This window comes from Dromiciops gliroides, chromosome 1, assembly GCF_019393635.1.
Source record: "Dromiciops gliroides isolate mDroGli1 chromosome 1, mDroGli1.pri, whole genome shotgun sequence".
Classification (NCBI taxonomy): Eukaryota; Metazoa; Chordata; class Mammalia; order Microbiotheria; family Microbiotheriidae; genus Dromiciops; species Dromiciops gliroides.
The window spans coordinates 642,790,236-642,807,941 of NC_057861.1; the positions used below are offsets into that span (position 1 = coordinate 642,790,236).

A 17,706-nucleotide genomic window follows, 5' to 3' on the forward strand; every position below is an offset into this window, starting at 1 on the left:
GAATGCAATCTAAGCATGGGAAATGGAAATTACAAAGAAATGGAGACAGGAGATGGAGTGTCCTGAGTGAGGAATAGAGAGCAGTCCACTTTGGCTGGATTGCATGCAGAGTGGAAGAAAAAGAGATAATGTCCAGTGAGGCTAGAAAGATAGTTTGAGTTCAGGTGGGGCAGAGGAGTTTATATTTTATTCTGAGGGCAAGAGGAAGCTACTAGATGAGAAGGAGAATCACATGGTCAGATACGTGCTTAAGGAAAATTACTCTGGTAGCATATGTAAAATGGACTAGAGCAGCAAAGAGATTTGGGACCAGAAGTGGGAGAATGCAATAATCTAGGGGAACGGTGATGAGTGTCCAAACTGAAGTAGCTGGCAGCTGTGTGAATGGATACCAGTAGTAATATGCAAGAGATATTGGCAAGATTTGGCAACTAATTGGATGGAGGTAGGGTAAGGAGTCTAAGGTAATCCTGAGATTACAAACCTGAAACACTGGAAGTGTCACAGGGGGTTCCTTAGATGTTCCTCTTTAAAGAATTATACCCTCGGGGCAGCTAGGTGGCACAGTGGATAGAGCACCGGCCCTGGAGTCAGGAGTACCTGAGTTCAAATCCGGCCTCAGACACTTAACACTTACTAGCTGTGTGACCCTGGGCAAGTCACTTAACCCCAATTGCCTCACTAAAAAAAAAAAAGAAAAGAATTACACCCTCTTGCACACAAATCCAAGTAGAACAAAATAATCTTTTATTTAGGCACTAGAGAAAGGAACCAAGAGAGATAGACTCTCCAGGGGAGAAAATGGTTTAGATATGATTCTATGAAACACATTTCTCCTTGAAGAGAAGAAAGGCAAAATATACATGGTAGAAGGGGTGGTCACCACTGACTATGGAAAGTTCCATTTTGGGGGTAGGGAAAGCTTGAGTGAGGGGTGGTGGGCCAGACTTCTGGAGTTATCTCTATCCCCTGGGGCTGATTAGGCCTAATGGTCTTATCTCCCTTGCTTCTCTAGGCCTGTCTGTCCTTTAGTTTAGCCAGTTTAAACTTTAATAGTTCCAAATTCCTGTATGTCCCAATCCCATAACAGGAAGGATGGTGATACTTTTGTCAGAAATATGGACAGTTTCGAAAGGGATCAGTCTTGGGTAAAACTAATAAATTCACTTTTAGACAGGTTGCGTTTAAGATGTTTCCAGTACAAGGAGTTCGACATTGATGATGTGAAGCTCAGAGGCTAGAAATACAATTGTGGTAGTCATAAAATCCATGGAAGCTGATGTGGTAACCAAAGAAGGGAGGAGGGATCAGGACAGAATCCAAGGAAAACACCAGCAGTTAGAGGGCATAATGTGGATGATGATACAGTAAAGGAGACTAAGAAGGAGTAGTCAGATGGGAAGGAAGAATCAGGAGAGAATAATATCATAAAAAACTGACGATGAGAGACTATTCTCTCCTTGTTCCCCTCCTTCCCATCTGAATGCTCCTTCTCAGGTCAACAGCTCTAGTGAAGCCAATGGGTCAAGAAGAATTAAGAGTAAGAAAAGACCATCAAATTTGGCAGTTAAGAAATTATCAATGGCTTTAGAAAGGCCAATTTCAATTGAGTGATGAAGTCAACTATAAAGGCAAGGAGAAAGGGGAAAGGAGGGGAGGGGAATCAGATTGTTCCAAGACATACTACTTGTGGAAATTTAGAAGAAGTCACATAATCTCTCTGTGCCTCCTGTTACACATTTGTTAAAGGATGGGGTTAGATTCAATGACCTAGAGATCCCTTTAGTTCTAAATCTGTGAGACTATGAATACTAATAGCAAATCCTTGGTGCTAATTTCTTTCTATTTTTTCCAAAGGAAAGTGATTATATAATAATAAGATTTGTGGGAGGAGAATAAGTAATCATGAATGTGAATGGGATAAATTTACCCATGAAACAGAGTGGTAGAATGAATTTTAAAGCAAAATCCAAGGCAAATTAAAACAACTCTGAGCTACCACCTGACACCTATCAGATTGGCTAATATGACAAAAAAGGAAAATAATAAATGTTGGAGAAGTTGTGGAAAAATTGGAACACTAATGCATTGTTGGTGGAGCTGTGAACTTATCCAACCATTCTGGAGAGCAATTTGGAATTATGCCCAAAGGGCTATAAAGCTGTGCATACCCTTTGACCCAGCAATACCACTTTTGGGTCCTTTTCCCAAAGAGAACGTAAAAAAGGGAAAAGGAACCACATGTACAAAAATATTTATAGCTGCTCTTTTTGTGGTGGCAAGGAATTGGAAATTGAGGGGATGTCCATCAATTGGGGAATGGCTGAACAAGTTGTGGTATAAGAATGTAATGGAATTCTATTGTGCTGTAAGAAACAATGAGCAGGTGGAGTTCAGAGAAACCTGGAAGGACTTACATGAACTGATGATGAGTAAGATGAGCAGAACCAGAAGAACATTATACACAGTATCATCAACATTATGTGTTGATCAACTGTGATAGACTAGATTCCTCTCACCAATCCAATGGAACAAGAAAGTTCCAAAGGACTCATGATGGAAAAAGCTCTCCATATCCAGGGGAAAAAAAAAAAGGAACTGTGGAATATGGATGCTGATTGGACCATACTATTTCTTTTGTTTTGGGTGCTGTTGGTTTTCTGATTTGAGGTTTTTCCTTTGTGCTCTGATTCTTCTCATTAACATGATTAATACAGAAATATGTTTAACGTTATTATGTATATATAACCTATATTGGATTGCCTGCTGTCTAGGGGAGGGCGGGGAGGGAGAGGAATTGGAAATTGGAAATCTTATATAAACAAATGTTGAAAACTGTTTCTACATGTAACTGGAAAATAATAGAATACTTTTATTTAAAGCAAAATCCAACACCTTGCTATATTTAATATATACGTGACAACACAAAGAGTAAATTTGAGGGTTTGAAGTTGAATCTTCTATGCTTCATTTGAATCAAAAAGACAGGAATGGAAATCATGATCTTAAAGATTTATTAAAAAGAAGAGGTATGTTCAAGAGAGACAAGGAGAGAATCAACTTTATGCTTAAAGGCACCATAGATAATGAAACAAATATATATGCTTCAAATTACAGTTTCTATGTAAATCAGTTTTGCAGTAACAAAGCGTTTCACTAAAAATCATTGCACTATTCAACACTGTACAATAAAAACCATGTTAGGGCTAAAATTCTAGCTAGTTTGTCTAAAATATCTAATGAGTGGTCGCCAATAAATTATAAGCTTTAGCAAGAATTAGACTTTTAAGCATTTATTAAGGAGAATAAGAATTTGGTGAAGAGAAAGAGAAAGGCCTAGATTCCTATCTGTTAAAGGGAGCGAGCATTCCTAGCTCTGCTCTCCCCAGAGTCCACAGGAAAGAGCAAGTCAGAGCGCCAGCCTCCCCCTTCTTCCTCCCACCAGCAAACGGCACTTTCTGATGCCAAAGAAAAAATGTATGGTCTTGCCCTCAGAGACCTTCACCTCATGGCGGAGCTTTTCTACAGCAAGTCTCCAGCAAGTGGTGTCATTCCAATCGTTACAACCACATGACTTATAGCAAATATGGGGTTAGGGAAATAACACTCAAAAACTTTCTCAGTGACATAGAAGGGGGCAAGAACCTGATAAAAATTATAGTACAATTTTATATTTGTTAAATAGCTAAGAAATACAAAATTACAATAGTATTGGAGTCCCTGGCCTTGGACTGCTGTTCCACCCATATCTCAGGGCCCAATTGACTTAATTGCTAGGAGTCAGAGCCACCTCTTCAGGAATGGTGGGATAGAGTGGGATAGAGGACACGAGTATAGACCAAAACTAGCCCTCCTCTGCCCACAGCTGCTACTGCCCCAGAAGATATACAATAAATGACACTTTACCTTGAAAGAGACCTGAACTTTGCTGGTGGAAGTGAGAGAAGATTGGAAGCTTGTGAACTATTATAAAGTGGCATAGTTTTCTACATTCTTATGGTTTCTTGGAATAAAATCATGTAAACATAAAATTTGTGTTGTTCTCAAATTGTTCCCTAATATATCAATTACATTAGAACAAATTCAAGTTTTTAAAATAATTGTTATAGCAGAACTGTAATTAAAGGAAGAGTTCATTGATTTATAAGAAGACCCAGATGGCAAGACAATCACAGGTGAAGTCAACGTGCTTCCTTTAGACTTCTAATAAATGTATAAAAAAGACTTTAAGGATCTCACCAAAATATTGGAAAAATTAGATATGATATGGGTTTGATGATTATAGAATCATAATTAGGGAGTAGGGATCATAAGGAGTATGCTTATTTTTAAAAATATCATACTACTCCTTTACAAAAACTGATCATGTGGCAGGGCATAAAGAATGCATAAATAAGCACAAAAAGGGCAAAATAGTAAATAAATCACAATATGATACAAATTATAATTAATAAAGGAAATATAAATAGTTGCCACACATGGAGACTAAATGACATTTTCTTAAAGAATGAATGAGTCAAAGAATAAATCATAGATAAAACAAATAATTCTAATAACAACGCAACAACATATTAATACTTAATGGAATCCAACTAAAGTAATCCTTAGAGGGAAATTGATGTCTTTCTTTGCTTTTATTAACAAAGGTGAGAAAGAGAAAACCAATGAATAGAAAGTATCTAGCTAAAAAACTAGAAAAATCAACATGATAATTCATAAATAAGCACAAAGTTATTTTGAAAATTAAAGAAAAGCTTAAGATGATTGAAACCCAAAATTAAAAGTTGGTTTTCTAAAAAAAAAAAAAAGAATTTGACAAACCACTAAGAAACAGAAAAAGTAAATTACTGAGATCTAAAAAGAGAAGTGAAAATTGCTGAAGAATAAAGAGGAAGTAAATTATCAGACTTTACTACACCCAATTATATGCCAGCAAATCTGAAAATGAAATTAATAATTTAAAAACTGTAATTATCCACACTTACAAAATAGGAAATAGAGAATCTAAACTTCCCAACCTCAGAAGAGGAAACTGACTAAGCAACATAAATGAACTTCCAAAGAAAAACATTTACCTGGATTATATCAGTGTAGTAATCCCTCCAGGACTCCTTACCCAAATGCATTGATGGGCTGTGTTCCTGGACAGCAGATGACTACTACTTCTCAGGGCTCTAGTGGTAACACTGAGGGGCTGATGGTTCAAGTATTATATGAGTTCCTAGCACTCACGAGCCCCATTAGTGTCTTCTCCACTGAATTAGACACACAATATCCCCATGTGCACACAAGTTCCCTGAAGAAAGTTCTGTCAAACTTAAAACATTTGCCCAAAGGGTAAACTCATAGCTCTAAGCATTAAAGTACTTTTCTCCATTCTTGGAGTTCTCATGAAATTCCTCTTAGGTATGTAACATTCTGCTATGTACCAGTATACCTCTGTCTTTACTCAGTGTATCTAATTTGTGATCAGTGTGACTCTAGCTCCTAATTCAGATGCTGCCATTAGCTACTGATGCTTCAGGGAAACTATTATCTACATTTTTGGTGTCAAACTCAAATAGAAATGGATCCCTGCTGCTAGATGTTGGCTTAGAAAACCACCAACTAACATTATCTAAGTTGTATTATAATTTTTCTTTATTTTGTTAAACTTTTTCAATTATATTTTGATGTGGTTCCAGGGAAACCCACGATGAGAATTCCACCTTTTCCAACCTTCTGAAGTTCAAGAGGTTGTTTCTTGATTATGGGAGGGGTGAGAAGGAGAGAAGAGTCCTTCACCATAGGATTTGATCACTACTAGAATGCATTATTCCAGACTGACTTGCTGAATTATACAAAGTCAGATGGCTGAGTAAATAGACCACTGGACTTGGATTCAGTAAGATTTAAATTCAAATCTTGCCTCAGAAACTTAATAGCTAAATGGTTAAATTAGATGGCCTTTTTCAGGTTCCTCCTAGCTCCAAATCTATGATCATATGATCCTAAATACAGAATATCACCCCATTAATAAAATTAGAGGAGAATGGAAGACTAGAATTTTCACAGTTATAGCTATGGGAAAAATTTGTATCCAGACAGCATAAAAAATACCATCCTAACTATATAATATTTTTGTTGTTGTTGTTGTTTTTTTGGGGGGGAGGGGCGGGCAATGAGGATTAAGTGACTTGCCCAAGGTCACACAGCTAGTAAGTGTCAAGTGTCCGAGGCCCGATTTGAACTCAGGTCCTTCTGAATCCAGGGCCAGTGCTTTATCCACTGGGCCACCTAGCTGCCCCCTAACTATATAATATTAAAATACTTTTGTTGGAAATAAATATAGCAAGAATTAATAGAATAAATGAGGTTTGGGGAAAACAATTTGATTTATATATTTGATAAAAGTCAGATATACAAAATCTTTGGGGAATTCACACAAACCTGAGTAATTTTCTAATAGACATGTATATCCAAAGGATATGAACAGTTTTCTAAAGAAGAGGTTGCCAAAACCAGCGGAAAATGTTTAAAATTGCTATAGTCAAAAATTAAAGTAAAAATATTCTAAGGTATTATTTCATGCCTATTAAACTGTTTAACGATGGGGAAAATGTGTGATAGTTGTGGGAAGACTAAGACTAGGTTCAGTAAGTCATTGTTGTCAGAGTGGTAAAACTTGGATCCATCTATTCTGGAACCTATTGGATTCTTCTATTCTGGGAAATGATTTGGAATTTTGTAAGAAAAGTTACTCTTTTTTTTTTTTTTCACTTCTGGGATTACACATACCAAGGAAGTAATTAGTAGCAAAAAAAAAATGCCATGTACAAAGACATATTTATAGCAGAGTGCTTTTGATGTTTTAAAAAAAAAAAACACCCACCTGGAATCAAAATATGTTGGAATAGCAATCAAAAAAAGGAATATAATATGCTTGTACTATACTTAGGAGAGGTTGAAGTTCCCAATTCAGTAAATACCAACTTCCCCATAAGTCTTCTCTTATCCCCTAGATCAATAAGGACCCTCATCCTCAGACCTCAGCCCTTGGTTTTGTAACTTTATAGTATGGTATTGTTTATTATATAGTAAGACATGTGAGCATGTCTCCATCTTCCATTACTAGATTGTAAACTCTTCGAGAGTTTACAATCCCAGTTTTGTATCCTCTCTAGCACCTAATACAATGAATACTGATTGACAATACTGATTAGATTTTAAAATCATAATGATTTTTAAAAGTATATAACATTGTAGGTATTCATATAGCAATATATCAAGTTGATTTAGACTGTATGGTTGCCATAGTTTTCAAAAGTCAGGGTAGAGTCTAATGGGTCTATCTCAGTTTCATGAAATTTAAAGAAAAGATAATTTAGAGAAAGGATAATTTAATAAACCTAGAAATAAATTACCATCTGCTTTATCCAAACTTCAAGCAGATACATTCAGATACAATAAATATCTAATGGATGGCAGTTTTAATCAAGCATGTGCTGGGAAGGAGAAATGATCTAGATTGGATACAACAGTTATACTGTAAATCTTAGGTCAATGTGAATATCTCCTAAAGAGGAACATCAGTTTGAAGCAAATACTACTAAGTTGAAGCACTGACATGGACTAACTCCAAGCCATTGGTTTTTAAAATTTACAAATGCAAAGATTTTATAATTTTGTAGACATTCGTAGGTACTGATATTTATTATTGCATTTTTGTGGTCTTTTTTCTTTTTTTCTTTGTAAGGTTAGAGACATTCTAAAGGGTGGAAAAGAAGAAATTGGGTAATTGGTTTGGCATCTGTCATCCAGTATCTTCAAGCTGTTTCAGTAAACATTTCTAATTCAAAACATTTGTTCCGAAAAAGACATAGCATTTAAATCATTCCAGGCTTATTAACATCTTCTTTTGTCACAAAGTTTACATTCCCAGCTGCAAGAGGCCTATTGAATTTTACCTAGCCAACCCAGCAACCAATAGGAAATGATATATAGCTCACACCCCCAGCTTAGGGAGAAGGTAAAGGGAAGAGTGGGGAGAGGGACTCCCTCCTTTTATTAGCCTGGTAAGATACTTTTGATTTTATTCCTCCAGATGACAGGGTCCATTGTGTATGTAGAAGACATATTGTAGATGCATTTCCTGCATGATAGTGATGTAGGAGGCAAAAAAGGGTTAATAGAAAAACATAAGACCCAAGTTCTAGTACAGATATTAGCTCTAAAAGGGAGTCAGCCCCCAGTTAATGGGTAACTTATGTTAGGTTCTCATACCCATAGTGATCAACATCCATAACGGACCAGAATGGGTCAGGTCAAAATAACAATAAAGGAAAAAGACAACCTATAGAAATTCTAATGAAAAATGGTTATATTTTGAAACTAGCCATGGGAATCAGAAAGAGACATGCGCAGAAAAGGCCAAATTTGTCCCCAGATTCACCTTATGACGTGTAAACCCCCAAAACACACCTCCAGTGAAAAAGGTACCCGCCTTGGGGGTTGGTTTAGGACCCCAGGAACTTCAAATTAGGATAAGCCCTCCCTTGTAACACCCCTAGGTAGAGAATATTATAATGAGGACAGGCCCTCCCCTGTACCTCCCCAAGGTGGAAATTATTATGAGACTGATAATCAATTTATCCATACTATAAATAAAACTGTCTTTCCTTTCCTTATTTGAGAGATACCTTTCCACTATTCTGGTTCTCTCCCTGTGGTCACTCACAGTATTGCCATAAAACTTGGGAAATTGAGTCACTGAGTCTTGTAATTCTTTTGAGACGACTCACAATCAATTTGACCCCAAATTCCAGCCCACATCAATAGCAGGCACATTTTTCTAAGTCATGTGTATATTTCATCATATATTCTCTTGGTCTCCAACAGTGAGCATTTGACCACTTATGATCTCCCCCTGCTGACTTGGGAATGCTAATTATAGAGAGCATATAGGAGAGATTCTCCATACTATGAAACTATCTTTTAGGTATTCTTTTTGCTTTAATACCACAAGGATCTATGATCTCACTGGTATGTATGCCCTCCATATCATAGTAGATAGTCTTGGGATGCTGAGCCCAGCCCTCAGGGTGATGAGTTATTCCATCTTTAGGAATGGTCTTGGATAACAGACACTTTATCTCTCAATCCAAACTCAGAGTCATTCCAGCTTAGTAAGACTTGTCAGGCCTTGTATTTCAAAGGCATAAATAGCTCTAGAGGGGATAGGGTCACATTCAGTTTGTGATGAGGCATCAAAGTCATATTTCAGCACAAAATGATTGTTGTTATTTTAACTAATGATTCATTTCAGCATAAAACTATTCTAGATTATCATTTTCCTAGTCCAAACCATGAATCCTGTATACTGTTAACCTGGCTTTGTTGAACACCTTAAAAAAATCTCTTTAGCTGGGTATGCTGACACACACTTCTGTTACTGGAGAGGACAAAGCTGTTGGATTTCATGAGCTTTGGAATTCTAAATTTCAGTAGGGCTTATGGTGATCTGCTCTCTGCACTATCTGGCACCAATATGGTAGATCCCCAGAAAGAAGGTCAGGGCTAACTAAGGTAACTAGGCTGCCCAAGATGGGGCAAATTAGCTCAGGAAAGAAACAGAGCATGTCAAAACTTCTATTTTGATGAGAAGTGAGATTTTGAGTAGCTGTAACACTTCCCGCCAGAGTGAGACAGGGAGACAAAGTCTTTTTAAAAAATCCAAAACATTTCTTGACCATAGAAATGGATATTTTTAATGACTTGGCAGAATGTAAGCTCCTTGATAGAAAGGACTATTTAATTTTTGCCTTTTGTCATTCCCCAGTGTTTTGCACTGTGCCTTGCACACATTGAGTGCTTAATAAGATTTGTTGATTGATTCTCTTTCCCTTTCTCTCTCTTTTCATCCACATGGAAGAGATCCAAAGCTTGTGAAAAGGCAATCACTGTCGGTCAGACTGTCATCTCAAAGCATCGGAACACACGATATTATAGCTGCAGAGTAATAGAGGTGACGTCCCAAACCTTCTATGAAGTTGTGTTTGATGATGGCTCCTTCAGCAGAGATACTTTCCCTGAAGATATTGTGGTGAGTATGTTTGCTAAAGTAACTCTCTTTTCGTGTGTGTGTGTGTGTGTGTGTGTGTGTGTGTGTGTGTGTGAGTGAATTTAAGCAAACTCTATTCCTCAAGAACATTTCTTATGACCTTATAGAAAGATCTTCGACTTAATATTCAGTTCATGTTTGTGATTTTCTACCACAGAGAATTATTATTTTTTAAGTCTTCCCAGACTTCTTTTTCTAGTTAGTATCCACTCTTTCATGGAAAGAATTTGGACCAATCTTTCAAATTCCTTTAGGTAAGTGAGAAATGTGTTAAGTCAAGAAAGGTGAAATAAGAGTTCACCTATTCTCTTTTTTCGAATATTCACATTTATTAGTTGTTTTATTGTATTGGATGATACAACTTTTATTCATCTTTCCTGAAAGCACATTTGTATCTAGGGATGTTCTATGTGAAATGATAAGAGGGGGAAAAAACACAAAGGAAAAGTAATGTGCAGTTTATTTGGTTCCATCAATGCAGAGCAGGCCATGATTTCCTCAGCGTTTTATACCTCCTTCCCTTAAAAAATATTAAATGTCTGTGGGCACATGGTATGCTTATAATAGAGGAATTCACACTTTGGCAAGCCATTTACCAGAAGAATATTTGTAATGGAAAACATTTGAAACTAGCATCAAATTAATTATATAACAGAAAGCAAAATTTATTAGAGTGATCATTGTGTTACTCTTTTTTAAAGTCACCTTTCTTGTAATCACAAAACTACAAGGCATCAGTCTCAGGGGGGAAAAAGATTTTTACTGATGTTTTCATATTGTTTGTACTTTAAAGTAGTTTCTTAGTGATTCTTTAATAACACATTAGGAGCAGTTGAATATTTAATGTGACCTTACACGATTGTTTGTACTTACTTCTATGATTTGTCTCTGAGGAATTTGAAATATTGATCCACTCACTTTGCTGTGCTAACATTTTTAAGCTTTTAAGAAAGACAAGTACATAAACAAAAGTGACCTTATTTAAAAGATGGGAAAATAAACAACCCATGCAATACACTAAAATCATTCATTTGCATTTCTTTTCTAAGCCTTAGACAGTAGTTTAGTTCTATTTCCACATGATCAGCAGCTGGTGGGCAATAAATTATTCTCTATTTATTAGACTCAAAATTGGGATTATGGCAGTTAGCTGCAAGAGGAACTGTGTCCATTTGTTAGCTCAACATAGCGATTTACCATTTAAGGTACAAGCATGTTACAAAAAAAACCAATAAAATAATGGGTTTTCTGTGGACTCTAAGTACAGAGACAACAGTGCTGAGGCTACAGCAGAGATAAAACAACATGAGGAAAATTTCTGAGATACTAGCCATGAATGATGGAGCAAGGGCTCCCTGAGGGGAAAGACTGTGCTGTTTATAGAGAAACTCACATTTTTTCTTGGATGAAATTGGTTCTTTAGCAGCTCCATTCATTTTGGTAAGGCATTTCAACAGAAGAATGTTTATGATGGAAGACTTTTGAAATCAGGAGGATCGAATTATATAACTGAAACCCAAATTCATAGTGTTATTTTTTTAGTCACCCTCATTGTAAACCCAATAGGAAACATTTTGGGGAAACAAGCGAGCGAATGTGTCATTTCTCATGACACATTTATCCCTAGCAGATTAACAGTGCTTTGCTTATTAATTTTCTTCTTAGGGAATTTAATCAAGTTGCATGAAGGGAAACAAACAATAGAACTGGAATTGGAGGAGGTGGGTTTGAATTTCACTTGTTTAGTCTGTGTGACTTTGAGCATGTCACTGGGTTTTCTGAGCTATAGTTTCCTATTCTATAAAAGGAGTCAGTTGGATTAGGTGCTCTCAGGTGTTCCTTAAAGCTCCAAATACTATTATTTTGGGAAGCCCAACAGTGAGGCACAATGAATGCTCAAGTGAAAGGCTATTTCTGGTATGGATACATTCGTGAGTTCAGATTTTCATCTCGAACCTCCAGACCTTTTTCCTTCAGGCAGCCTCCGTCAAAACCTTTTCTATTACTTCCTGCATAACCCTAAAAATGCCATAAGAATTATTCTTTGACTAGCACTTTGGGAAAAAACAAAACAAAACAAAAACATTTCTATGTCCTTTGTACTTCCTTCCACAAGTCTCTGAATTAAAAAATAATATGAAACTCCTTGTCTGTTCCTTTGTACCATCCTTAAAATAGAACAGATGTTTGCCCATAAACAGCACCCAGAGATCACTGTGTCTTTTTTGTTTGTTTGTTTGTTTGTTTGTTTGTTTGTTTGTTTTTTAAGTGAGGCAATTGGGGTTAAGTGACTTGCCCAGGGTCACACAGCTAGTAAGTGTTAAGTGTCTGAGGCCGGATTTGAACTCAGGTACTCCTGAATCCAGGGCCGGTGCTTTATCCACTGCGCCACCTAGCCGCCCCGAGATCACTGTGTCTTAGTGATAGGAAGAACTTAGAAAGTTTCTGGGCATTGTGGGGAGCAGAGGCTAGAGTTCAAAATAAGCTATTTGAGGGGAAATATCTGTATGATTTTAGGAGAGAAATATAATGTTTTATTGTGTTGTTTGGAAGTCTGTGAAGAAATGTCTATTGTAATTTTTGGATCTTAAATAATAAAGACTTGACTGTTCAGATCTTAATATATTCATGATGGAGGTAGGACAAGAGAGGCAGAAAGACAATGAATGGCTACCACTTACTTCTAGTGTCAAACACAAACTTAACCATTTGGCATTTAAACCTGACTCCAGAAGATCTTTGCAGCTTCATTATATATTATTCCCATTTACTTATTCTTCAGTCCAGCCAAACTGCCTTTTATGTTGTACTTCATACACAATATTCCCTCTCATCTCTATGTTACTCAGAATGTCCCCTATGCCTAGAATGTACTCCCTTCCTACTTCCACCTCTTAGAATCCATAATTTCATTCAAAGCTCACCTATAGCACCACTTTGTACATTAGAACTACCCTGAGCCCACTCTGCTAGCATCAAGCATCAAAATGACCAGTTATGTGTATGTGTGTATGTATATAATGTATACATATACATACACACATGCATATTTTATCTGCCCTGATAGAATATGAGCTCCTTAAAACCAAGGACTTTTTCATTTTTATCTAACATGGTACCTGGCATATTGTAGGAGCTTAATAAATGCTTATTGTTTGATAGAATGTACGTTGAGGTCTTTGAAAGACATTATTGTCCCCAGTATAGTTCTGTTATGTGCACAAGCTATAGGTTGGAGAACTACTACCCAAAGCTGCTTGAATGAATGAATGAATGAAAAAGCATTTAGTAAGTACTTTCTATATGCAAATCACTGTGCTAAGCATTAGGCATGCAAATCGAAAATATAAGATAGCCATAGCTCTTAAGAAGCTCACATGCAAATGACATTTAATTAGAGATTCAGAATTTTCCTATACATTCTGGGTACCTTTTTATTAAATCCACCAGTGCCTTCCTTCCCTTCTGCTATCCATCTTCCAGTCTCAGCTCTGATTGCCCAGGCTGCCACAATAGTATCTATTGTGTGCCTAAAACATTATTACTATAAAAGCAACATTTATAAAAAACTTGAGTTAGCTCAAATATGGGATAATTTTATACCAACCAAAATTCCCTAAATCTAAATCATTTGCCATTTATCAGCTATGTGCTATATTATACCACATATTTTTAACAAAATCAATAGAACCTTTGGGAGAATATGGAGTGCTTTTTAATGACTCCAAACTTGTATCTCAAAAGAGGCCCATCTGTTTAGCCTCAGTACGGAATATCATAATTTCTAAAGAATTAAAATTGTCCATCTCCCATAGGGCAATAGAGTGGCAGATGGTGGGCTTAAGAAGGCAGACTATATGCTTTTCTAAACTTTGAAATATACTCTCCTAAAATCTAAGGTACAAATTAGTCTATATCTAGTATTTCTCTCTTCTATTATGAATTATATGACAGAATGGCAACTTTTCCTGTAAGTTTCTATTCTTGCTACTTCATCTCACTTGATCAGTCAATCAACAAGAATTTACTAATGTGCCAGATATTTTGCTAGTGATAAAAATAAAATGAATGAAACAATCCCTACTCACGAGTTAGTTCATTCATTCACCTATTTATTTATCTATTTACTTATTTACTTATCTATCTATTTATTTATCTATTTACTTATCTATCTATCTATCTAGGTGAGGCAATTGGGGTTAAGTGACTTGCCCAGGGTCACACACCTAGTTGTGTCAAGTGTCTGAGGCCAGATTTGAACTCAGGTCCTCCTGACTCCAGGGCCAGTGCTCTATCCACTGCGCCACCTAGCTGCCCTACGAGTTTATATTTTAATGGAAATGACCATAAGTACATATATAATTATATGTTCAGAAGAAATAAAGAATGTATCTTGAAGAAAGAGGAAAAAAATCAGGGTCTAATTAGTAATTTTCCTATACTTCTTCAACATTTTGAAAAGTGAAAATATAATTAAGGCAAGTTAGTGCTTGTGCTTTTGGCAGAGAGTGCTGGCAAATATCCAGATAGATGAAGTCCACTATTACTACAGTGTCCTACTTTAGAATTGGTTTTGTACCCTTCATATCTCCAGAGGTTAGCACAGTGCTCATATAGCAAGTGCTTAGTAAATGCTTGTTGACCAGCTAAATGATATACAATATTTTAATATGCCCTTATTTATTGTTTCTTTTCAAGTAAAATAAACCCTTTTAAGTCCAAATTCTATTGGGGTCTTGTTCCACTTAGTCTCAATGATAGTAATGAGGTCAAATTTTCTTCCATGCATTAGATTCTCTACGCCACACTGCTTATTTAAAAATACCTTGCATATTTACTTATAGACATCTCAGGCCATGGGTTTTACTGTTATCTCTTCTTAAAGAAGTAATTCTCATGAATTACTAGTCCTGTCTCCTACTGTTCTTTCTGTATCATACGTGCTACCCGACTTTTCAGATCTATGTGGGCACTTTTCTGTCTGCCCTTCCATCTGCAAATCAAAGCTCCTTTGATTAGATTTGGGGGGGGGTATTTTTGGGGGGGAGTGGGGTGATGAGGGTTAAGTGACTTGCCCAAGGTCCACAGCTAGTAAGTGTCAAGTATCTGAGGCTGGATCTGAACTCAAGTCCTCCTGAATCCAGGGCTGGTGCTTTATCCACTGTGCCACCTAGCTGCCCCCCGATTAGATTTTTAAAACTGCATGCAGTTATGTGTTGTTTTTTTAACAGGTTCAGTTATTGGTACACTTCATTCCTTGCCAAGAGTCCACTATTCCTGTGTTTTAATCAGTCATCCAGACATCCAAATCCCATCTTTTCATTATTTCAGCTAGCCATTCAGCTTCCATATCTGCCTCATTTAGTTAGCAGTACCTGGGACCTCAAGGTCTTACATTTTTGTTTGTTTTCTTTGGGGAAGAGAAAAGTTTGCCCTAAATCTTTAACAATGTTTTCTAGTTTCTTTCAGATGTTATTATCTGTCTTGTCTTTTATTCACCACGAGGGGCCATCAAGAGTTGCTTCCTCTCAGGAGGCCCTTGGTCAGTCCTTTATAGATGCCCCAGGAAGACAATGGACTTTTGCTAACTTTGTTACTCCTCAATAGAGTCACCAACTACCCTTGCTCTTCTCTTCTTGGAGCATCATTGAATATCTTCTCCTCTGATGGCCCCTGTAAATCTATAGCATCATCTCTTGAAACTTAAGAATATACCTTTTCCATCAATAAACATTTGTTAAACTCATACCATATTCGAGGCGCTGTACTGCCTCTAGACAGGGTCCAACTCACCCTGTATCCTACTTACTATATAGTTTAAAAAAAAAAAAAAGAGCATCCTACTTATAAAAAAATCCCAGTAGTCAGTGCTTCTTCTTTCTCCCCCTTTTCCCTCTGTATCACAGTTATCTACCATCTGATTTCCTGACAGGTGAAAATTCCCTTCTAACCTCATCTTTCTTCAAATACTTCTGTTCTTTCAAAAAATACTTCATTCTCCTTGAAAGTTTAGAGAGTTGGAATGCATTCTCAGGTCTTTTGACTTTCTTCTCTTCAAGGACAGAGACCAACTTGCACTTTGTACATACATGAGTGTTACATGACACAGCTGTAGCCATAAGCATAGTGCCCTGCAGGTCACAAAAAGATTCTCCTTGTGCTCTATCTTTGCCTGAAGGCAATTCCATAGGTTTCCTGTGTCTTCTTAGTACCTCTGTTGACTAACCTTTGTGGTTATCAGCTGTGATAAACAAACTCTTTTCAAGACCTGTGGCTCAAGTCATGAATGTAATTAGATCTCCCCATCTCATTCTAATTTCCAGTGATTTAGAGATATTTCCTTTTACTTCCCTGGACCCTAGGTTATCTTACTCATCTTGGGAAGCAAGACCTAATTTATTTAACAGACAGAAGTAGGCAAGACACAAGCCAAAATCAAATATCCAGGTGTTTTACTTCTGTGTCATCCAGAAATTGTCTAAAAAATTTCCACTCAACAGAACACCTGCAGAATGTGTATATCAGTTCAGTTAAACTCAGCATGCCATCTGAAGCTGTCAGATGAAGTAATAAGAGATATATTGCTATACGAATCAGCCTGTCAGTCTCAGAAATTTCGACACAGGAACTGATGATTTTTTTTTTTGTCTCCTACTATTCCCCGAAATGGAAGTGTCTCCACCTGAAAGAACTCAATAAGCATAGAAATACTAGGGCCCCTTTTTTAACCAACAGACAAACCCAGAAGCCTTTAGTATGATTATGCTGACACTAATGTGAATACCTCCTTTTAGTACCAGCCCCAAGAGAACATTCAGTGTGACGAGAATGTTGAAGCCTGTGCTCCATCACTCTGTGACACATTAAAGTCACCGCTGGCCATGAGAAGAACAGGGCCATTTAGAAATTCGACAGCAAGAGTCCATCACTGGAATTTTCACAGTGGCCTGCTGCAGTTTAGCATCTGTTGAAATCTAAAAGAAGCACCTAGATGATGAACTAGGGCAAGACTGGAGCTTTGTCAAGTTACTCTACACTAGCACAGAGCAAACTTTTAGGCCCTTCAGACTTCTATGGTTTTCTGTTTGTGTTTGTGTGTGAGTGTTAGATATGGACTCAGCTTCTTGCTTTGGAACCCTCCCATCTCCTAACCTATACTGTCCTCTTCTGGTCTTACTGAAACTTGGATAGGAAGACTTGTAGCGTCTCTAGAGACTTGTTACAACACTGGACCCTGTATGTATGATTTCCTGCCCAAATAACATTAAAACAAAGTTCGCTGGGTTAACAAGGTTTTATTTTTTCCCTATTAGCAGTTCTCAGCCTATTACCATTTCTACTTAATTTATTTCCCACAATTTTCGCTATTGCTTGCATGTGAAAGAGCTTATAGTTGTGTGTGTGTGTGTGTGTGTGTCCCCTTGGGGGTGGAGGGACAGTATTGAACCTGTGATTTCATTGGTGGTATGGAAACTTCTACCAAGGCAACTATTCTGCAACTCGGATAACTATTTGTATACTTACCTGTTTACATGTTACATCCCCTCAGTGGATCATAAGCTCTTTGAGGGCAGGGGCAGTTTTTCATTGTTGTCATTGAAAAATGT

General features: G+C 37.0%; 1 protein-coding gene across 7 annotated transcripts in view; it reads left to right on the forward strand.

The window, feature by feature from the left end:
- The window catches only part of KDM4C (lysine demethylase 4C), a 430,228-nt gene that overhangs the window by 369,761 nt on the left and 42,761 nt on the right, over positions 1-17,706 (forward strand). For all 7 annotated transcript variants that reach the window (XR_006353225.1, XM_043966024.1, XM_043965986.1 and 4 more), the window contains one exon: positions 9,911-10,081. Coding sequence is in view for 6 of the 7 variants with exons in the window: in XM_043966024.1 (XP_043821959.1) it covers positions 9,911-10,081 (171 nt within the window). In the remaining variant the exon portion in view is untranslated. The remainder of the gene's footprint in view (positions 1-9,910; positions 10,082-17,706) is intronic.